The sequence below is a fragment of the Rhododendron vialii genome, chromosome 4a (assembly GCF_030253575.1).
Source record: "Rhododendron vialii isolate Sample 1 chromosome 4a, ASM3025357v1".
NCBI classification, from domain to species: domain Eukaryota; kingdom Viridiplantae; phylum Streptophyta; class Magnoliopsida; order Ericales; family Ericaceae; genus Rhododendron; species Rhododendron vialii.
Genome location: NC_080560.1, coordinates 43,628,958 through 43,653,234, shown reverse-complemented (window position 1 = coordinate 43,653,234; position 24,277 = coordinate 43,628,958). Strand labels below are relative to the sequence as shown.

Here is a 24,277-nt window from a genome sequence, read left to right as displayed (position 1 = left end):
GTTTTTATTTGAACCGTTCGATAAAAAACAAACAAAAACTACTCGGATGATGCTTTTCTGGTCATTTTTTTTGCTGATTTCTCGTGGGTAACCTTAAAATCATGTTCTGAACACATTGAGTGGCTTGGATCATCAAAATTCTATCGGGAAAGAGAGGTCCTTATTTTATTAAGTTAAGGTGGTCCTTAGAAGAAGGGAAATACACACACACACACACCAGAAAATGAGACCAAAACATAATCTTTCCCATCCCGTCTCACAATTTCCATTCAATCCCTAAAATTATGGATCCCAAAAATTCGGGTGGGATTATATATAAATAAGCATCTCTCTCTCTCTCTCTCTCTCTCTCTCTCTCTCTCTCTCTCTCTCTCTCTCTCTCCAAAGTCCTCCATAAACAACCGTCACCATTCACACGTCCTCCGGTGGGCAATCCACTCGTCGTCCGATGTCTTCTGCTCTATCGCCGTCATTTCCCTCCTCCCTCTCGCTGATCAATCATCCTCTGTCGTCATCAATGAAGCCGACAGAAATCTCCCTTCGGTACCGTTACTGTCGACCGATTCCCTCCTTCCTTTCGCCAATCAATCATCTTCTATTGTCAATGAAGTTTAACGGAGAAGTGGGCGTTATCATTGTCGTCGGAGCAAATCTTCAAGATGTAGTGATTTGAAGTTTTTTTTTTGTTTATATGGTTTGGGTATTCATGGTTTATTAACCATGAATCAGCGATTGAATATTTATGTTTTTTTTCCGTCTTGTTTGGGTATTCTTACCATGATTATTAATGAAGGTTTTCATGACGATACATAGATTGAATGGTTTTTTTGTTTATTTGAACCATTTACCATAAAATATTTGTTCGAATCATGGGATATTAATCGTGTCTACGTAGTAATCGTCATGGTAATTTAACCATGTAACAGTTTGAATATGTCATGTTATATATTTTTTTACGGTAATTTAGCCATGTTCTATTTAATAAGATCAATGTAAAATATGACTTTCTATTATCTGGTTGGCCAACTCGAAGAATGAAGAAAAAATGTAAATATGTGGTCAACTTATCATGTTATATTCCTAAAAATAAGTAATCAATCATATTGAAATTTACCAAATCCCATTGAATTAGGAAAATAATCCAATCCAATCCCACTAAATTGGAAAAACAATCAAATCCAATCCCACTAAATTAGGAAAGCAATATAACATTGAAGTAGGAAAATAATCCAATCCAATCCCACTAAATTGAGAAAACAATCAAATCCAGTCCCACTAAATTAGGAAAGCAATATAACATAATATATGTATATCATAATGAAAAGGGTAAGAAAGATAATTCACACACTAAAAGGATGAAAACATAAGTATGAAAAAATGGCGGAATGAATTCTTACATGACATGGATAAAGATGATGAATATTTAAATATTCCTTTCATTAATCATTAAAAAACTGAATAGCTCTAAGGCTTACAACCTTACTTATAAGCAATCCTAGTAATACTAAAAAGGTAAATTCAAATTAAGGAACTACTGCCTTATTAACCAAGATACTAAATAGTAAAAGGAAAATTAGATCAACCTAAGTACGGAAATAAAATAATTTTAGACTAAAAATACGAGATCACAAAATTTCCTAATCAAGCACTATTTTAAATAATTACTATATCTTTCATTAATTCACGCCTGCATCACCTTGCCTCTCTGGAGAACTATATAAAGTCCCCTTGTAATACAAAAGTTTTGTAGAGCAAAAGCAAAAAAAAAAACAAAGCAGATTTTGAATTGTAAACCAAAATAGAAATGGTCTATTCCTTCAAACTCTACTTCTCCTTGTTGGTCTCTCTTGTGCCATGGTTTCTTTTCATTAGCCTCTCCGATGCAAGGCCAAACCGGAAACCAACAACTACTCTAATCAATCAAATTTGTTCCCAAACGATCGGAAATCCCTCACTGTGTCTACAAGTCTTAGAATCCGATACTCGTTCCGCTCGTGCAGACCTAAGAGGCCTTGGCAAAATCTCAATCGACATAGCACGTAAAGATGCTAAACAGACGTCCAATCTCAGCACCTCGCTTATGAAGGAAGCTACTAACAGTTCATTAAAAGGGCGATACGACTATTGTGCCGAACTTTATGGAGATGCCATTGATGACCTTAACGGAGCCGGGCAGATATTGAACAAGAAGGTTTTGAGCCCGTTGGATATCTCGGATTTTCGGATTAGAGCCTCGACTGCTTGTTCTGGACCAAATTTTTGTGACGATGGCTTTGATGAAGGACTACCAAATGAGCCATCAAAGCTTAAGGAAGCAAGTAAGAAGTATAAAGACCTTTGCGAGATTGTTTTGGTTATTGGGGCTAGTTTTAAGTCTGGATAGAGAGAGTGGTTTAGTCATGTGGTAACGCATGTATGACTTTGAAGAAATAAAATCTCATTCAATTCTTAAATATTATGTTCCATTTTAATTTTCATGTGGATTTCATCCACTGAAATGCTTATTTGTACACTGTTTTTTTAATTTTATTTTGGTAACTGGGTGGGTATCACGTCCAAGATACCAACTAGTCTGAAAGACCAACTTGGCATCTCCTAGCGAGGACCCAATTGATCGACCCAACACAAAAATTGATAACAGGCTACTGTGGTACACACTTTCACAAGTAGCTTCTTAGTTATTATGTTTCATTAATTTTCATGTGAATTTCATCCACGGAATGCCAAAATTGTTGTGCGTAAGAGTCTTGGACTTTGCACATTGTACAAACTTTTTACGCACAACAGTATTGACATTAACAAAAATAATTTTGGTATTAGCACCACCCAAAAGAAAGGCCGCAGAAAATTTGAGCGGAGAATCACAGTTATTAATATAACCATGATGGAGACGTTAGATAATGGAAAGGCATGGCATGGCATATATATCTCTACGATTATTTCCAATTTGCCAAGATTTTTGAACGAAATCTCCAACGATTATTGCATTTGCCAAGATTTTCAAATGCAATCTCTAAGCCAAGATTTTCAAATGCCATGCCTTTTCATTATCATTATAATTGGGGTTTTCCACCACCGTCGTTGTGGGCTCTACTATGCGTTTATTGGTGATCTGAACCGTTCATCTCGAATGACCTGCATCGTAATATATTCGTTCAAAATATTAACTCGATTGTACATCAATAGATGTATCAAAATCCGTAGTTGGGTTTATAAAATAGATGGTCATGGACAATTTAACTTGACAGAATCAGACTATCCATTCTTTTTCTTCCAAAACGATAACATATGATATTATAGATCCAATAAATAATAAATCAAGAGGAAACTCCATCCCTAAACAACGGATCAATAAATCAAACAGGAGAGGACTCGGTCCAAAAATCACACCCAACTCCAACTAAACCCACCTCTCCAAACAAACGGAGTACTGCAGAAAACAACCAAAAACACCCACACAGGGGTGAAAGAAGCCCAACAAACGAGGAGAAATCTCACATAGAGGACACCAAAGAAGAGAATTAGGAAAAAAAAAGAAACTGGTAATAGAAACGGACGGAGTAATCATTTGCTCTTTAGGGTTTGAGAGAGAGAGAGAGAGAGAGAGAGAGAGAGAGAGAGAGAGAGAGAGAGAGAGAGAGAGAGAGTAATTGTAAACTAATAAAATTCAACTTTGATATATCTTAACCAACATTTCCATAACAACGTACTAATTGATTACTGAAGAAATCATTGTTTTTGTCGACCAAGTAAGTTGGGTTAATTAGGTATGCAATCAACTATAGATTACAAAACCATATTTCAATATAATCCAATTTATATTTCAATATAATCCAATATAATCTTGAAATGGAATTCAAGATTTTGGTAACTTTGAATGAATAACTAGGAGTTACTTCACCATTATTTTCTTATTACCTTACATTTCGTCTTTCTTTCAAAGGTAAGCTATACCTTCGGTTCTTGAGTTTTGAAAGATGTTTGAGCTTTGAATTGAGGTTGAGGTTGTTTGACGCGTTTGAGTTGAAGAAGAACAAGCTATGCTCTTTATGGTGCTTAGGGTGTAAACCTTTGAATGCCAATTTTTGTTAACCCTTTGAAAGAGAACAAATGGAGGGTATTTATAGGAGGAGATGGGGGTGAATCTGGTTGGAAATAGAGGAGTTCAGCCAGTCCACGAGGCTTGGCTGAGGTTGCATTGGTGGCCAACTGTCCTCCTTCAGAAAGGTTGGTGGTAGGTTGGACCGTCGCGCGACGGAGTGAGTCTGTCGCGCGATGGAGTGAGTCTGGCGCGCGATGGTGCACCCTGGCGATGGATGGTTGCACCCTGGCGCGCATCAGTAGAGTTTTTGGTTTTTTGAAGTGGCTTAGGCTAGGTTAGGTTCAAGGGTTTTGTAAACACTCAAAGCTCAAACACGCTATCATTCCCAGGGTGTTCTTGATCCATTTCATCATTGGGGAATCAAAAACCGTAAGTAAACTAATCTGGAAGCCCAAATTGGGGTGTCTACACCAAGTAAGTTGGGTTAATTAGGTATGCAATCAACTATAGATTACAAAACCATATTTCAATATAATCCAATTTATATTTCAATAATCCAATATAATCTTGAAATGGAATTCAAGATTTTGGTAACTTTGAATGAATAACTAGGAGTTACTTCACCATTATTTTCTTATTACCTTACATTTCGTCTTTCTTTCAAAAACTATATATATGTTCAAGTGTAATCTTAGTCCATAAAGTATTGAAATACACTTGTAGGAATGGCGGCCTATTCTTTCAACAGCTTCTCCTCCTTGTTTTTTCTCTTGCCATTGTTTCTCTCCATTAGCCTCTCAACAAGTGATTTGATCAGTGAAATTTGCTCCAAAACTCAAAACCCGTCGCTATGTTTACAGGCCTTGAGATCCGATCGTCGTTCCGCCCGAGCAGACCTCAAAGGCCTTGCCCTAATCTCAATTGACATAGCACAATCAAATGCCAAACAAACTGCCAACCGGCTCATCCCTGCGCTTTCCAGGGGAGCCACCAGCCCTAAATTGAAAGCGCGATACGATACGTGCGCTGAAAATTACGCAGACACCATTGACAACCTTAATCAAGCCCGAGCGGCTTTGAATGCTCATGACATCGGTACTTTTAGGACTAGGGCCTCGGCTGCCTTGGACGGACCGGATACTTGTGAGGATAGTTTTGAAGGACCTCCAGCAGAACCAAAGCAGCTACGAGATGCGAATAACAAGTTGGAAGGCCTTTGCAGTATCATTTTAGCTATTGGAGCCCGTTTGGAGTCTGGAGGATTATACTAGTTTAGTTCTCAAATTATGTGAGAATTGCGGTCGCAACAGTATGCCAGAGAGTTACCATTTCTTAGTGTTATGGTGATCAATAGAAAACAATTTCTTAGCGTTATGTTCGATTTTTCGTATGACTCAAATTCGGTTTTGTTTGCGCCATCAATCAATATTTAAAAACTTTGAGAGCTAGTACTGCAAAGTACCGTAAGTCCTAATTAAAACGAACATGGCCTCAGTGTTTAGTGATTACCTCGTTACAATTTCGATCATGACAATACCCGTTTTAGACCATCTATATATATCTAGTACGTGTTTTATATGATGAAATTAAATCTTGTGATATATAGTATAACTCCTAGCCTACAACTGTCCAGTACTCTTTTGGAAATCTTGTGATAGCAAACTCGATCATGACAATACATTTAACTTTTATTATTACACAGCTGATACATTACGGTATAGGTCTAGACATCAATGTTTTTGGGGTGGGGTTGTGGTACCCATACAACGCATGCGAGCTCCACATGCATCGGACGGACGGTCCATAGCATTATTTAACTTTCATTCAAAAGTCAAAACGTAAAAAATAAAGGAAATTTTTTGAATGACATAATCTATGAATGAATATAAAATTCAAGAGAGTGGTAATAAGAATATCTCACACGTGTTGCAAAAAGTTCTAATGACAATCCAAATAAATTGTGCCGCTTGTCGCAAACACGGCCCTTCGCATAAAAGGACCCTTTGTGATTTCTCGAGGGACTTTATTTGTGCTTTGTTTGGATTGGAATTTGAATTTTTTTTTGAAAAATAGTAGGGGTAATAAGTGGAGAGAGATAGAGAGAGAAATGTTGAAAGTAGGGAGAATCTAGGGGGAATTTTTTGAAAAATTCTTTTTAAGTTGCAAAGAGAAATTTTCCAAGGAGTTACGTACTCTTAATTTTCTATTTTTCCCATTTAAATATAGCGGTCGAGAAATGAAAAAAAGAGAGGAGAGTATATCACTTTGCATACTCTCCTAGGCTCAGTTTAGTTGTCGGGATGTTGTGTGTAAAATAGATTCCGGGGAAAAGTGAAGTGAGTTGAAGTACAAGAAAATGAAACTTATTTTCCTGTGTGTTTTTTTTGAAAAGAATCTTGCAAAAAAATTAGAATTCCTTCCTTTTAGCAGGACCTATTTTGCAGGGAAATGGTTCTTAGTCGGAAAGTTGAAGCTGTGGGTTCTACAATTTTCTTGACCCAATTTGCTCACTCGTGGAATATCCTACCTATATATAAAGTGCGAGGACCTTAACAAATAATTTATCTAATTCCTTTTTCCGCGTTGGTCTTTAATTTTTATGGCAACGACATTCCAATATGCATGATTCTTTTTTCATTGTTGGTAATCTATTTCTATACTATAATTTGTATATTCAAAATAAAGAATATATATACCCCATATGGACAGTAGAAGTACACCAAAATTAGAATCCAATTAATCAATCCTGTGGATTCTACCTACCATTCTTCCATTTATTACGCCAATGGAGCATATTTTTTTTGGAATTTTTAAAATTACAAGATGTAAGAAATTAAGGGACACTTGTCGTGATAAGAGCCTTCCTCACTAATGACCACTTTACTTTAATATATATCAAGAATGCTACATACATAATAATCCAAATGCATACATGTGGGACCCGTACACATATAGTAGTATGTGTGAGGTCCCCATGTATGTGAGATGTTGTATTTTGTGTTGTGTTTGGATTGTTGTGTGAGTAGCATTTTTGAATATATATAGTATATGCATACATGCTAAACATTCAAGGGACTTCAATGTAATTACTCTCGAGAATCGAACTTCAAAGTCCATTTTGACATTTTGACCATCTTGATCTTCAAATGTCCATTTTGGGTAACCCCATGGACATTTTGACCATCATGAACTTCAATTACTCCGTCAGGAATTTATATTGTCAATTCTATTATGGAAAGTTATTAAAGTTCAAAAAGGAAAAAAGCATCCATAGTCTACATGCTGCTTGGGATGCCTGCATAATGTTATAGAATTTTAATAATCAGTAGACGAAGGCTATGTTCTGCTAAGATTCTTATTTTTTAGAACATATTTTTCATTTTACGAGACATGTCATTCTCTCACAATACATCACCTTTAATTTAAAAGATAAGTATTTATTTAAAAAATGTGGAATACTTATTTTAGTTTCACTGTTCACAAAGTAGTGTGAGTTTATTCAAGTGGAATGTATAGAGATAAATAGATGATAATGTTGCCCCACTAAATAAAGGCATGTTAAAAGGACCAAGTGCAGGGAGTGGAACTAATTAACAAATTAAATGGGACTAGCAAATTTGACCACTAAATAGAGAATTAAATAAAATTTAATGGGAATCCACCGTTGTGATTTCTGCAATTCCATTTGCCTTTGTGCAATCAATTTTGTAAATTATTTGACTAAATATTCTTTTGGTGCACCTATATCTATGAATATATGAGCGCCTTGGTTTTGCCTCAAAAGTATATGCCCGTGCGTGCACACACACAAGGATAATAGATACAAAAGGGGTGTAAGAGGAAGAAATGGCACGGATTCCTCGTGCTTTCATCTTGTTGGTTTTACTCTTGTCGAGTCTCTCATGTTCATGTGTGATGGGCGCATTTGATTTGGTTGACAAAGTTTGTATTCAAAATACAAGTCCCCGTATTTGTCGTGAAGCTTTGAGGTCTGATGTTCGATTTGCCATATCAGATCTTACCGGGCTTGGATACATTGCAATTGACTTGACGCGCAGACACGTTACAGCCACAAGTAACAGGATCAAGGTCCTAATAGCGCAAACTCAAGATCCTGGCCTCAAGAAACCCCTCGCGTTTTGTGAGCAGAAATATAGGGAAGCTCTATTTGCTTGTGAAAGAGCAGGGCCCAGCTTGGGTGAAAGATATTATGAAGGTTTCTCTGCTGCAGGAGATGCTGTTTCGAGTCTTGGTAAAGCTTGTCAAAATGCGTTTGGAGCCTCCCCGCTCGGAAGCATAAACAAAAAAACAGTGGTTTTTGGTGATCTCTTTCGTAGTCTCGCTTCGCTTCTAAGCAAAAGTCGAGTGTAGAACATGTATTAAAACATGGTGGCTGCCCCACAATTTATAAACTGAATAAGTTTTCTTGATGTTTTCATTTTGTGTACAGTTTCAAAATTATCTTTTGTCCGTAGATGTGTATGCAGTTATTCATCTTGGGATTTTATGAAAGAGGAAAACTTATTATTTACGGAGCGCTGTAAATAGGCGCGCAATCTCGGCCGTCCAAAACACTTATCGGTAATTTCTTACCGGTCAAAGATTAAAAACATATCTCAACTGTTGATTGCCCAAACGGACGCTCAGCTCCGTAAAGAGCTGCTGCAAAGCAGCTCTGTAAATAAGTCTCAATGGCTCCGTAAATAAGTCTCTCTCTTTATGAAATAGTTGATGCAAACTTAGTACTGATACTGAGACGGGGTACCTTTTTCTTTTTTTCTCCTTCCACCAATAATATCAAATAATATATATATATTTTTTTGCTCGGCAATATCAAATAAGATTGCAAATGAACCGAGCTACTTTTTTTTTGCTCGGCAATGAACCGAGCTACTTGCAAGTAACTCGAAGCTCAACTAGTTAATGGCTTGGCTCGGTTTTGTTTAGTAATCGAGCCGAACTCAAGCTCGAGTTCGAGATTTAGACTCGTGTACTAAACAAGCCAAGCTCAATACTCTAAAGTAAATAAACCGCTTGGACTCGAGTTGTAGGTTTGTTTAGAAAACTAACCAAGCTCAAACGCTACAAGCTTGGCTCGTTTGCAGGGCAAATATCAAAACAATAGCAGTGGTAATTCTGGCCAATTTTTTGGTATTTCTCATGCTAAATGCTAAATGGATATGGGTGATCTCTTTCGATATGTGGTGAAGAAATAAATTGAAGATGCAAGCTGCCCTTAATATAAATTGACGTCATCTTTTTGATGTTCAAATAATTTTGTTGATGTTTTCAATAATTTTGTTGATGTTTTCAATAATTTTGTTGATGTTTTCAATTCGGTTAGAGTCAATATTAATGCATGTCCGCAGATGCATGTGTTTGTAATGATTCGTTTGTGGATTTTATGAAATAAATCCAACAATAAGAGGACGTCCAGTGCATCATTTTTTATTGATGACAAGAGAAATTTTATTACCATGAATATTACAATGTAAATTCTGTATAGTACTATATAGGGGAAAAAAAAAAAAAGCAGAGAGAGCTTCAAAGAAAACACAAGACTCTTCTAACATGCATGCTACTGCTAAAACAAACAAAATCGTGTTGATAGGATTTTTGTAGAAACATGATCGGCACACATGAAAACTGAAGAAAACCAAAAATGGATCAAAAATCACACTGAATCGGAACCCAGTTTTATTTTTTGTTGCAAATTTTCAAGTGTGCCGATCATGTATCTATTAAAGTCCGATGAACACGATTTTTGGTATGATTATGGTTTTCGTCGAACTCTACAAAATGAATGGAGTTGATCATCCAAGTGTGATCAAAAAATGGCCAAAAAATTAAAAACAGACCGGTGGGGATACCAAGAATGTTGATATCTCCGGTATACTAAAAAGTTTCTCGATTTGCTTACGTATCCAAATAAACCTTGCTCTTGGAGAGTCTGTTCTATAGGAGAAACGTAGGATTTGTTCTGAACAGTGAATAACTTTACTACGTAGTAGGAATGTAATCAACTTGGTTGATTTGGTACATTCATCGCTTCCAAACTTATCGTACGTTATTTGAGATATCTAGCACTTATATTGTCAGATTTTCTCTAGTACTGTGCATGTTGCTTAATTTACTATGAGATTATGATAATTAATGGTGTTGATTCAATTCGAATGTGCGATTGTTCTAGCATAATTTTTGGATTGTTCATTCATTTATACGTAGAAGAAAAAGTGTCCCTTTCAATGATCGATACTAGCGGCGAGCACGCAGTATGTTTGCATGCATGAGCTCAATATTGGTCACCATATATACACCAATAATTAAGTTTTAACTTTAATACAAGCATCTCATACTTGATCGATTCTATAGGAAGGTATCATACGTTATCTTTGTTGATTAATACGGCTGGATTAATTCTCTCAATCAGCATCGATATCGTTTTCACTCGTCACAATTGACAAATATTTTAGGTGCTCCAATGTGCTCCAATTAATATTACTATGACATGCAGCCGCCTCAAATTTCTTCCAAAAAATTCTTATGGTTGCATATATGTTTTAACTTTGGGTCTCTCAAGACTAGACACACATTTTCTTGGTTTTAATCTCTTTCATTACCAGTGTCCGTCAATTGCATCATTGATTTCTTTATAGTGACTATCAATCCGGCCAATACTGTCAATCGGTCATGCAAAATTCAAATAAATCCTAAGTTGAATATATATCATGGGTTCCACAAACTTTGACCGAATATATATGGTAACTATATGGTAACCTCCCACCTTATATAGAGTGTACTGTTTAAGTTAAATGGTACTCAAAACAACTCGTATTCTGTGCAATCCCCGTATACCTTGTGTAAAAGGAAGTAAAATTAAGTATTCTCTTATTTTGAACAGATAATTAAGTCTTTTTTTAATAGATAATTATATATGTTTTTTCTGGGGACCAAGAAGTTTGACTGAATATATATGGTAACCTCCCCCATTAAACATAGAGTATTGTTTAAGTTAAATGATACTCAAAACAACTCGTATTCTGTACAATCCCCGTATACATACATTGTGTAAAAGGTAGTAAAATTAAGTATTCTCTTATTTTGAACAAATAATTAAGTCTTTTTTTAATAGATAATTATATATGTCTTTTCTGGGGACCACAAAGTTTGACTGAATATATATGGTAACCTCCCCCATTACACATAGAGTACTGTTTAAATTAAATGGTAGTACTAAAAAAAACTCGTATTCTGTGCAATTCCCATATACATTGTGTAAATGGAAGTAAAATTAAGTATTCTCTTATTTTGAACAGATAATTAAGTCTTTTCTTTTTTTGAATAGATAATTAAGTTTTTTCTGTATGGCCAGTGCACCTATATATACACACACAAAAGGAAGGAGGGAGAGAGAGAGAGAGAGAGAGAGAGAGAGAGGTAATATGGCACATTTTCCTCTTGCTTTCATCTTGTTTGTTTCAGTCATGTTAAGCCTCTCATGTGCAAAGAACGACGCGGTTGACTTAATTTGTGGAAGAACAAAATATCCTTCATTATGCAAGGGAATTTTTGAGGTGGGTAATCGGACAATCAGACAAGTTGATCGCGTCGGATTCTTCACAATTGATTTGGCGTACTCAAATGCTAAAACCACTGTTGACCTGATCAATACCCTAGTAGGGCGAGCTCAAGATCCCGGGCTCAAGAAGAATCTCATCTTTTGTCGATACCAATATGAATCGGTTGCATTAAACGCGTTGAGTAAAGCCTTTGTCGACTTGAATACTTACGATTACAAGAAATTGTACAAAGTTGGAATGGAGCTTGAAGAAGCTGGGATTTTATGTGAAAGCACACTTTTAGGCGTCGGGACCTCCTACTCAGCCAACCTCACAAGTAGGAATCAAAAAACAAGGCTTTATGGTGAAATCTTTTCTGTTATAGCTACTCTTCATAATTGCTGTATCTGATCCGGTCATCTTTTTAAACAAGGTCGATGTGTTGTAGAACATGCATGTATGTATGTATGCTGCATCGGTAATTTGATTTTGAATAAATAAATGCATGGTTTACTATTTTAATTAGTTGCTCCCACAACTTTAAAGATCGTTAGCTTGTTTCGTTCTGCATGTTGGTATACAAAATTATTACTCTACTTGTAGGGGTTCGATTTTGACGGGACCTTGTCCTGGGTTTGGGTTCTCCCTCCGCTGATCCGCCCTCCTGCTTCTTGACCTGTAACGAGTCATTAGGGCTTGGGTAGCCCAGTGACCCTCTGACAATCAAGTTAGATCTCAGGGGTGAAGTTTAGGTCTAGGGATAGGGAAGAACGGCTTACCTCTAAAAAATGAGCATCCTTTTGTATTTATAGACCTAGGTTTGCTTGGCCTCCAAGCTAGCGCGTGAAGAATATGCTCGGGTAACCGCCTCGGGTGACATCATAGATGACGCACCGGATAAGGCAGTTACGAAGCACATGGCTAGGTAAGCCCTTTGTGAGGATTATTCTTGATGCTGTGTCTCATCAGGGCTTGCTCGGGAGCCCTTGGTGCTGCGTTTCGGGGGTCGGTATGGAGCCCTCGGTGGAATGTCTCCGGGGTTGGTACGGAGCCCTCGGGTGCCGTCGGTAATATGTCTCCGGGGTCGGTACGGAGCCCTCGGTAATATGCTTCCGGGGTCGGTATGGAGCCCTCAGTGGTATGTCTCCGGGGTCGGTACGGAGCCCTCGGTAATATGCTTCCGGGGTCGGTACGGAGCTCGGTGGTATGTCTTCTGAGTAAGTACGGAGCCCCATTTATTCGGGCCACTACAATAGCCCCTCAACTTCTCTCGACCTCTTATTGGTTTGGGAGGAGTTGACGAGTAGTATGGCCGAATGTTTTAATGTGTACGAAGCCCCAGAGAGATGTGTCGAGCCTCATACTCGTTGTTCGTTGGTTCATGGGTTCAATTTTAGGAAACCGAGGCACGAAGGAGGCACGGAAGGGTTCAGTAGGTTCGTGGGCTCGGCTTCGGAAAACCTAGTCACGAAGGAGGCACGGAAGGGTTCCGTTGGTTCGTGGGCTCGGGTTCGGAAAACCAAGGCACGAAGGAGGAACAAAAGGGTTCCGTCGGTTCGTGGGCTCGGCTTCGGGAAACCAAGGCATGAAGGAGGCACGGAAGGGTTCCGTCGGTTCGTGGGCTCGGCTTCGGAAAACGAAGGCATGAAAGAGGCATGGAAGGGTTCCGTCACCTTTTTCTTTTGGGTGAGAGACGAACTGGCTCTTTGCTCGAGTGTTTTTTAGCCGTTCGCGATACCCTTTGATTTGGAATTCCGAGAAGCCATCATCCTCGTTGGCAACCTTGGTGAAACTGGGGGTGGGCTCGCGGCGGCCCTTCCCGATCCGGACTAAGTGGGTGGAGGAGGCGGAGACGCTTCCGGCATCAAGCCTCTGCTTGCGACCTTAATGTGTGTTGCAATAAGAATGCCCCAAGCGTAGGGCTAGGTCGGTTGAAAGCATAATAATAATACCCAGAAGTCCGGGGTCGAATCCTCAGGGAGCGCATCCATAACTTGTCTCAGAGATTAGCTTGAAGAGAGTTTTAGCGTTAGGACCGCCAACCGGTCTTCGGCTTTTAGACGGCCAACTTGAAAGATTTGGTTAACTGGCTACTTAACCTAACTACGGCTTCTTGACTGGAGGTTAAACTAAAGGCTTGGTCTAGGGATAACTAACAACCATAACGCAAGGATAAGCTCGATTCTTCTCTTTTAACGAAAGTGTTAAACATGTCTGGGGTCCTTTTTGAGCATTTAGACAAACACGAGGAGGGACATAGCTCTTGGTATCAAATGTGGCAAAAGGGTTAACCCCCTTGCCTACATTTGATCCAAGAGAGTAACACCTCAAGGTTTTGATTCATAAAATAGGTCCTTGCCATGTTTAAGCTGGAAAACAAGAGTTCTCGAGAGGAGAACGAGCCCACCCCTGGCTACGGGATGTTAATCATCCCATAACCTAGCCTTGCTACACTACTCACACATAAAGGAAGGAGAAGTGATAAGGATTAGGATTCGGATGAGAGAACACGAAGTCATGCTGAAAACAGAAATAAAAACTAGATTAATAAGGATCCCAATGGAACTTACAACATTAATGAAAGCAATCCTCCTCCAAATTCCCAAATCAATGCTCCATTAATGAGGGAGAAAGGAGTTGGTGAGAAGAGGCGGTAGAGAGAGAAAAGAGCTGATGTCTCAGATCATAATATAACCCTAAAAACGTGCAAAAGAGTATTTATAGCACCCCTTTAAAGTTACAAAAGAAATAGAAAAGGAAAATAGAAATCTGCAGAAACTGGGGCTTCCTACCGGTAGGCATTGATCTCCTACCGGTAGAACGGCTTCGAGCAAAAAGGGGCACTGAAACAATCTGGCTTCCTACCGGTAGGCATTGATCTCCTACCGGTAGAACTTGAATGGTGCAACTTTGTGACCTCTCTGATCAGGCGCTGGACCGGTAGAGTAGACCCTCCTATCGGTAGGAATGAGATTATACCGGTAGGCATTGATCTCCTACCGGTAGAACTTTACTTTCTACGAATTTTGATCAGCTTCTTCTGGACTTCTTCAAAACTCTCCGGGGCTTCTACACAGCTCCTCCGGACTCCGCTATCGCTTCATTACCCCACGGGTCCCCGAATCACGATGGGACAAGTTCATGGCGTTAAAACCGCCTTATTAAAGAAAAGAACCTGCAAACACCAAGAACACACCCTTCGCGCAATATCATTCAAAAACATAGAGTTATGCGCGCGCGCGTACCAAAAAATGAGCGAGATAAGCCCGAAAATAACCACAATTGTGGGCTTATCAGCCTCTCGAAGGCAGATTCTCGCGGGGTCCTCTGGGGTTAGGGGAACATGAACATTCCCTGCGCCCTGCACCATTTTCGTTGCGGCCCTCCTCTGGTGGTTCAAGGTGGTCTTTAACCGAGGGGCGAGATCGATGCTCCTACAGATGGCCTCTGCAATTGTGAGGAGGGCTATGATGGCTTCTTCGTTCGCCATGGCTCCCGGAGGACTGAGATGGAGAGATCTGGAGGAGATGTTTGATCTCGGCCAACTTGTCCCTGACGTGCTTGTCGCACTCCATGACCGTTGTTAGGTCGTTAATCTTTCGCTCTAGGTGGCGGATGTAGGTGTGGAGTTCGGTGGCAGCCCCTGTGTCCTGCGTCGAGGTTCCGGTTCCGACTCCGATGGACATGTGGGACTTTCCCTGGGCGCCGGCTCCGCCGGAAGCCAGGTTGTGGTCTCCGAGAGGACCGAGCCCGAGGGTGGTTTTGCTGAGATGAGGGTCTTCAACTTCCACCATAACTGGTTCAGGAAGCTTGAATGGAGCTCTTGGAAGGGAAAGAGATGAACGACTGAGAAGGTGGGTAGCTCCCCAGCAGAGTCGCCAATTGTAGGGGTTCGATTTTGACGGGACCTTGTCCTGGGTTTGGGTTCTCCCTCCGCTGATCTGCCCTCCTGCTTCTTGACCTGCAACGAGTCACTAGGGCTTGGGTAGCCCAGTGACCCTCCGACGATCAAGTTAGATCTCAAGGGTGAAGTTTAGGTCAAGAACGGCTTACCTCTAAAAAATGAGTATCCTTTTGTATTTATAGACCTAGGTTTGCTTGGCCTCTAAGCTAGCGCGTGAAGGGTACGCTCAGGTAACCGCCTCGGGTGACATCATAGATGACGCACCGGATAAGGCAGTTACTGAGCACATGGCTAGGTCAGCCCTTTGTGGGATTATTCTCGATGCTGTGTCTCATCAGGGCTTGCTCGGGAGCCCTTGGTGCTGCGTTTCGGGGGTCAGTATGGAGCCCTCGGTGGAATGTCTCCGGGGTTGGTACGGAGCCCTCGGGTGCCGTCGGTAATGTCTCCGGGGTCGGTACAGAGCCCTCGGTAATATGCTTCCGGGGTCGGTACGAAGCCCTTGGTGGTATGTCTCCGAGGTTAGTATGGAGCCCTCGGTAATATGCTTTCGTGGTCGGTACGGAGCTCGGTGGTATGTCTTCGGAGTAAGTACGGAGCCCCATTTATTCGGGCCACTACACTACTAATTAATTAATTTAGATGGTGCGTAGCATGATATTAAGTAATCCCTCCGTCCCAATTTAATTGCTCACTACGGAAATTCCCCATTTTTATTGACTAAAAGTTTTTGGGTTGAAAAGTGTTAAAATTTTCACAGATATGTACCCTTGTGATTGGTTTTGCGTTTAACTTAGTATTTCATTCACCTCTAAACTAAAGGGGTAAAATTGGACTTTGGATAGTTGCTAATTTTGAAAAATTGTAAAACAATTTGGGACGGCTTGAAAAGGGAATATCAACAAACAAATTAAAATAGGACGGAGGGAGTATGAGTGTTCTATTAATTTGTCATGAGACCAACTCCGAGTGGAAACCAAGCCTAGAACGGCCACTTCATTTTGTAGCTCCTGAAGGGAAAATACAACGCGTATAGCGAAATCTAGAGGACGGTTCCACTAAAATGTAAACTGAATTAAAAATTACAAAGAAGAAATGCTATACATAAGAGAATTGAGTCATGTACACACAGTCTCCTTAAAACAGATTCACTCCCTCATTGAGGTTGTTGGAGGTTGACCGGTGCATTTGTCCCCCAAAATAAAACAGCTAGAACCATAGCCCATGGAAATGGACGTCTGCGTCTCTCTTACACAAAGAACGAAACTACGAACTTTGGTGCATGTATGGAATTAAACCGAATTGTTATCTTGAATAAACAGGATGCCTCTATGTAGAATCAGAATGAGACCTATATTATGTAGCCAGAAATCAATAGAAACACACTGCCGGAATAATTCCTCATTTTAAATGGGATAATGACCTACTACATATGGATAAAAAGTATATTAAAGTGCTAAAAGATAGTGGAATCCAAACCTTAAAATAATAAAGTTTAGTTCGTGAAAAGTGCGTAATAAGTAGACCATTACGAAGATCAACGAAAAACTGCTACCACCCCCACCACCAATACTGTCACCGTAACACAACCCCTCCACAACCTGTAGCACCAGCACTTCACCATCTTGTAGTACTTTGAATACCCTCTTTATTGATATAAAATAGGTCTTGATCGGTTTTAAAATTATTGTGATTGAAGGATTTTTCCCAAGATAATTTATTTTTCGACCTATCGAGGGTAAAATTATCATATCCTTTTACGTACAAATAATTTTTAGGCCAAATTAATTAGGTTAGAAAGTAGGCTTCAAATGCTTTTCAACGGTTAAAACTATGTAAAAATCGGAGTTCGGGAGTGTCCGTGATAAAACCGCAAAAGTTTGGTTGGTTTTGAATGCGCCTGGGGTATGTGCGCCTCGAGTGCAAGGAATTGTGTCTTGGGCGCATGGAATTGCGTCTTGGGCGCAATGAAGCTTAAAAATTGGTCAAACTTTGCCTATTTGTTCCAACACTCTCGAACTCTGATTTTTGCAAGGTTTGAACCGTTAGAAAGCTTGTGGAGTCTACTTTTTAACTCAATTAGTTTGGATCTAAATTTATTTGAACGTCAAAAAGATATTGCTAATTTAACCTCGGTGAGTCGAAAAATTAATCATTTCGGTAATACACTTTCATCTCACTCATTTGAAATGGGATAAAGACCTATCATATATGGGTAAAGAAGATTTTCAAAGTACTAAAAGAAGGTGAAATCCAAGCGTAAAAGCAATAGTAATTTTTAGTTTGTGAAAAGTGCATATATAGTAAGCAGACCACCATGAAGATCAACGAAGCACTGCTACTACCCCTCCACACCAACACTGTCACTGTAATACAATCCCTCCACAATCTAGACCATCAATTCACCATCTTGTAGTACTTTGAATACCCTCTTTATCGATATAAAATAGGTTTTGATTCGATTTAAAATTATTGTTATTCAAGGATTTTTCCAAAAAATAATTTATTTTTCAATCTATTGAGGGAAAAATTGCATATCTTTTGATGTGCAAAAAACATTTTGGGCCAAACTAATTTGGTTAGAAAGTAAGTTTGAAAAGCTTTTCAATTGTTGAAACAATGTAAAAATCAAAGTTCGGGAGTGCCCGCGAAGAAACCGCAAAGTTTGGTTGGTTATGAAAGTTGAAGGATGCACCCGAGGTGCAATAAAGCTCCACAATTGGTCTAACTTGGCGGGTTTGTTCCGGACACTCCCGAACTCTGATTTTCGCAAGGTTTGAACTATGAGAAAGGTTGTGGAGTCTACTTTCTTACCCAAGTGGGTTGTATCTAAATTTATTTGAACATAAAAAATATATAACCAATTTACCCTCGGTGAGTAAAAAAAATTTACTTTTGGTAAAACGCTTGCATATCCCTCATTTTAAACGGAATAAAGACCAATCATATACGGATCGGATAAAGAGAAATTTCAAAGTACTAAAAGGTGGTGGAATCCAAGCATAAAAATAATAAAGTTTAGTTCGTGAAAAATGCTTAGTAAACAGAACACTACGAAGATAATGGAGCACTACGACCACCCCTCTACCACCGGCACTGTCACCGTAACACAACTCCTCCACAAGGCCTAGTTTGGATTGAAAAGTTACCCAACTTATTCTTGTCTTTATTTGAATTTTTTTTGCATTTGTTTGTTTTGCGTCAAACTTTTGTGAATTATTGAATCGTCTAGACGAGAGGAATCGGAAAAGAAATTTTTTTTGATTGAAACTCATAATTTTTTGAAAAAAGACGAAAATAAGTAAAATAAGACAACTTTTTTTTAAAAAACTTATTTGTGTCTTTTTTAAAAAAAATACGAGTTTCAATAAAAATTTTATACTTTTTCAATTACTCTCGCCGAGACGAATCAATAAGTCATAAAAGTTTGACGCAAAACTAAAAAATGTGACTTTTTAAAATATAGACGAAAAATAAGTTACTATTCCACTTTTCAATCCAAATCCACTATAACACCATCACTTCACAATATTGTAGTACTTTGAATACCCTCTTTATCGATATAAAATATGTTTTGATCCAATTTAAAATTATTGTGATTCTAGGATTTTTTCTAAAATAATTTATTTTTCGACCTATTGAGGGTAAAATTGTCATATCCTTTGATGTATATAAATAATTTTTAGGCCAAAATACTTTGTTAGAAAGTAGGCTTGAAAAGCTTTTCAACGGTTCAAACCACGTAAAAATCGGATATCGAGAGTATCCGCGACAAAACCGCAAAGTTTGGTTGGTTTTGAAATTTGAAGGATGCGCCCGAGGCGCATTGATGGGCGCCTAGGGTGCATGGAATTGCGTTTGAGGCGCAATAAAGCTCCACAATTGGTCCAACTTTGTGAGTTTGTCTCGGATCCTCCCAAACTCCGATTTTTGCAAGGTTTGAACATTTAGAAAACATGTGGAGTCTACTTTATAACCCAAGTAGTTTGGATATAAATTTATTTAATTATCAAAAAGATATGACCAATTTACCCTCGGTGAGTCAAAAATATAATCATTTCGCTACAACGCTTGCATCTTGCTCATTCTAATTGGGATAAAGACCTATCATATATGGATAAAGAGGATTTTCAAAGTATTAAAAGATATTGGAATCCAAACGTAAAAATAATAAAGTTTAGTTCATGAAAAGTGTGTAGTAAGCAGACCACTATGAAGATCAACGTAGCACTGCTACCACCGCTCCACCCCCAACACTATCACTGTAACACAACCCCTCCACAACCTATACCACCATCAATTCACCATATTTTAGTAGTTTGAATACCCTCTTTGTCGATATAAAATAGGTTTTGATCCGATTTAAAATTATTGTGATTCAAGGATTTTTCCCAAATTAATTTATTTTTTGACCTATTGAAAGTAAAATCGTCATATATTTTAATGTATAAATAATTTATAGACCAAACTAATTTGGTTAGAAAGTATGCTTGGAAATATTTTCAACAGTTCAAACCCCGTAAAAATTGGAGTTCGGGAGTGTCCGTGACAAAATCGCAAAGTTTGGTTGGTTTTAAATTTGAAGGATGCGCCCGGGGCGCATTGATGTGCACCTGGGGAGCATGGAATTGTGTCTTGGGCACAATAAAGCTCCACAATTTGTCAAAGTTTGCGAATTTATTCCGGACATTCCCGAATTCCGATATTAGTGCTGTGTGGAGTCTCCTTGCTTAGGTTTTTAAGGGTCTCCCCTTGTCTAGTTTTTCTCTAGGAATTTTTTTGCGCCAACGCATGATTAGGATATAGGTATCCCTAAACAGATATGTTGACAACTGTTTGATGCGTGTAGGTTTCTCTTGCATCATATAGTATTTATGTACGTTGAACAGTTCCAGACACATCTGTGTTTGGACTTGTATCCCGAATACGTGAATCTACGGCATTACTCTTTTTTGTGTTGTTTAGGCGCTGGTGTTAGGGTTATTAAGCTTTTTTGCTTTTGATTTTCTGTTGGACCTCAAAGGCTATCCCCTTGGCCTTTTTGTTTCGTTTTCATTGACTTACTTACCCTCTTTATTGATATAAAATAGGTTTTGATTTGATTTGGAATTATTATGATAAAAGGATTTTTTCAAAATAATTTATTTTTCAACCTATTGAGGATAAAATCATAATCTTTTGATGTGTAAATAATTAACGGTTTAAACCACGAAAGAATCATAATTCGAAAGTGTCCGTGGCAAGACAACAAAGTTAGGTCACTTTGAAATTTGAAGGATGTGCGCCAGGGGCACATGGAATTGCGCCTGGGGCGCAATAAAGATCCACAATTGATAAAACTTTGCGGGTTTATCCCGGACACTCCCGAACTTCCATTTTCGCATGGTTCGAACCATTAGAAAACTTGTGGAGTCTATTTTCTAACCCAAATAGTTTGGATCGAAAAACATATGTGTTCGGACCTGTTCAACGTGTATAGGTTTCACTTGCATCGTATAGGGTTACGTGCACACTGGACAATTGCAGACACACTTACGTTTGGATGTCTAGCTATCCCAATATGTGTATCTGGAGAATTACTCTTTTTCTGCCCTCTTTGTTTTCTGTGATTTGCTTACCCAAATAAACCTTGCCCTTGGAGAGTCTGTTCTATAGGAGAAACGTAGGATTTGTTCTGAACAGGGAATAACTTTACTACGTAGTAGGAATGTAATCAACTTGGTTGAATTGGTACTTTCATCCCTTCCAAACACTCTCGAATTCTGATTTTCCCAAGGTTTGAACCGTTCAAAAGCTTGTGGAGCCAACTTTCTAACTCAGTAAGCAAACCACTACGAAGATCAAACGAGCACTGTTACCACCCGTCCACCACCAACACTGTCCCGGTAACACAACCCCTCCACAACCTATACCACCATCACTTCACCATCTTGTAGTACTTTGAATCCCCTCTTAATCGATATAAAATAGGTTTTCATCAGATTAAAATTATTGTGGTTCAAGGATTTTTCCCAAGATAATTTATCTTTCGACTTCTTGAGGGTAAAATCGTCATATCATTTGATGTGTAAAAAATTTTGGGCCAAACTAAATTGGTTAGAAAATAGACTTGATCAAAAGCTTTTCAACGGTTCAAAACACGTAAAAATCGGAGTTCAGAAGTGCCCGTGACAAAACTGCTAAGTTTGGTTTGTTTTAAAATTGGAAGGTTGCGCCCGGGGCGCAATGAAGCTTGACAATTGGTCAAACTTTGCGGGTTTGTTCCGGACACTCCCGAACTCTGATTTTCACAAGGTTTGAACCATAAGAAAGCTCGTAGAGTCGACTTTATAACCCAAGTGGGTTGGATTTTAAATTATTTGAAAACCAAGAAGATATGAAAAATTTACCCTCGGTGAGATGAAAAAAAATTATTTTGGTAAAATGCTCGCATCACCCTCGTTATAATTGGGATAAAGACCTATCATATATAGATAAAGAGAATTTTGAAAATACTAAAAACTGGTGGAATCCAAGCGTAAAAATAATACGAGTAATGTTTAGTTTGTTAAAAAGGCGTAATAAGCAAACCACTACGAAGATCAACGCTGCTATCACCTCTAGCTCCACCACCAACACTGTCACCGTAACACAACCCCTCCACAACCTATACCACCATCTCTTCACCATCTTATATTACTTTGAATCCCCTCTTAATCGATATAAAATAGATTTCAATCCGATTTGAAATTATATTGATTCAAGGATTTTTTTTCCAAGATATTTACCTTTCGACCGCTTGGGGGTAAAATCATCATATCCTTTAATTTAATATACGTATAATTTTTAGGCCAAATTAATTTGGGTAGAAAGTAGGCTTGAAAATCTTTTCAACGGTTTAACCTACACTGGAAAAAAGGTGTTTGAGAGTGTTCGTGACAAAACCTTAAAGTTTGGTTGATTTTGAAGTTTGAAGGATGTGCCCGGGGCACATGCAATTGTGCCTGGGGCGTATGAAATATCGTCTGAGGCGCAATAAAGCTCAACAATTTGTCAAAGTTGGCGGATTTTTTCGGACACTCCCAAATTTCAATTTTCGCAAGGTTTGACCATTAGAAAGCTTGTGGAGTCTACTTTCTAACCCAAGGAGTTTGGATCTAAATTTATCTGAACATCAAAAAGACATGACAAATTTACCCACGGCAAGTTGAAAATTTAATCATTTTGGTAAAACTCTGGCATCTCCCTCATTTTAAATGATATAAAGACTTATAATATATGGATAAATAGGATTTTGAAAGTACTAAAAGATAGTGAAATCTAAGCGTAAAGTTAATAATTTTTAGTTCGTGAAAAGTGCGTAGTAAGTAAACCACTATGAAAATTGACGGAGCATTGCTACCACCTCTCCACCACCAACGATATCACCGTAATACAACCCCTCCACAACATATACCCCCATCACTTCACCATCTTGTAGTACTTTGAATCCCCTCTTAATCGATATAAAATAGGATTTGATCAGATTTATAATTATTGTGGTTCAAGGACTTTTCCCAAGATAATTTGTCTTTCAACCTCTTGAGGGTAAAATCGTCATATCCTTTGATGTGTAAAAAAAATTCGGGCCGAACTAAATTAATTAGAAAATAGACTTGAAAAACTTTTCAACTGTTCAAACCACGTAAAAATCAGAGTTCGGAAGTGTCCGTGACAAAACTGCCAAGTTTGGTCTGTTTTAAAATTGGAAGGTTGCGCCTGGGGCGCAATGTAGCTCGATAATTGGTCAAACTTTGCGGGTTTGTTCCGGACACTCCCGAACTCCGATTTTCACAAGGTTTGAACCGTAAGACAGCTCGTAGAGTCTACTTTATAACTCAAGTGGTTTGGATTTTAAATTATTTGAAAACCAAGAAGATATGACAAATTTATCTTCGGTGAGATGAAAAAAAATTATTTTGGTAAAACACTCGCATCTTCCTCTTTATAAATGGGATAAAGACGTATAATATATGGAAGAAGAAAATTTTGAAAGTAATAAAAAACGGTGGAATCCAAGCGTAAAAATAATAATGTTTAGTTCGTTAAAAGGGCGTAATAAGCAGACCACTACGAAGATCAACGCTGCTATCACCCCTAGCTCCACCACCAACACTGTCACCGTAACACAGCCCCTCCACAACCTATACCACCATCACTTCACCATCTTATAGTACTTTTAATCCCCTCTTAATCGATATAAAATAGGTTTCAATCCGATTTGAAATTATATTGATTCAAGGATTTTCCCCAAGATAATTTACCTTTCGACCGCTTGGGGGTAAAATCATCATATCCTTTAATGTATGTATAATTTTTCGGCCAAATTAATTTGGTTAGAAAGTAGGCTTGAAATTTTTTTCAACGGTTCAAACTACGTAAAAAAAAATGTGTTTGGGAGTGTCCGTGACAAAACTACAAAGTTTGGTTGATTTTGAATTTTGAAGCATGCGCCCGGGGCGCATGGAACTACGCCTGGGGCGCATGTAATTGCGTCTTAGGCGCAATAAAGCTTAACGATTGGTCAAAGTTTGCGGATTTGTTCCAGACCATCCCGAACTCCGATTTTCGCAAGGTTTGAACCATTAGAAAGCTTGTGGAGTCTACTTTCTAACTCAAGGAGTTTGGATCTAAATTTATCTGAAAATCAAAACGATATGACCAATTTACCCGCGGCGAGTCAAAAATTTAATCATTTTGCTAAAACGCTTGCATCTCCCTCATTTTAAATGGGATAAAGAACTATAATATATGGAT

The 24,277-nt window shown here is 38.6% G+C and overlaps 3 protein-coding genes across 3 annotated transcripts; all 3 read left to right on the top strand.

Annotated features, from left to right (window-relative positions):
- Positions 1–1,804: 1,804 nt before the first annotated feature.
- On the top strand, positions 1,805–2,383 carry LOC131324075 (pectinesterase inhibitor-like). Its single transcript, XM_058355898.1, has one exon. It carries the CDS (start codon positions 1,805–1,807, stop codon positions 2,381–2,383), a length of 579 nt encoding a protein of 192 aa, XP_058211881.1.
- Positions 2,384–4,745: 2,362 nt separating this feature from the next.
- LOC131322700 (pectinesterase inhibitor) lies at positions 4,746–5,416 on the top strand. Its single transcript, XM_058354119.1, has one exon. The coding sequence runs from the start codon at positions 4,768–4,770 to the stop codon at positions 5,311–5,313; it is 546 nt and encodes a 181-aa protein (XP_058210102.1). The 5' UTR covers positions 4,746–4,767; the 3' UTR covers positions 5,314–5,416.
- Positions 5,417–7,888: 2,472 nt separating this feature from the next.
- On the top strand, positions 7,889–8,552 carry LOC131324074 (pectinesterase inhibitor-like). The gene is made up of 2 exons (XM_058355897.1): positions 7,889–8,407; positions 8,493–8,552. Exons 1-2 carry the CDS (start codon positions 7,889–7,891, stop codon positions 8,550–8,552), a joined length of 579 nt encoding a protein of 192 aa, XP_058211880.1.
- The last annotated feature ends 15,725 nt before the right edge of the window (positions 8,553–24,277 follow it).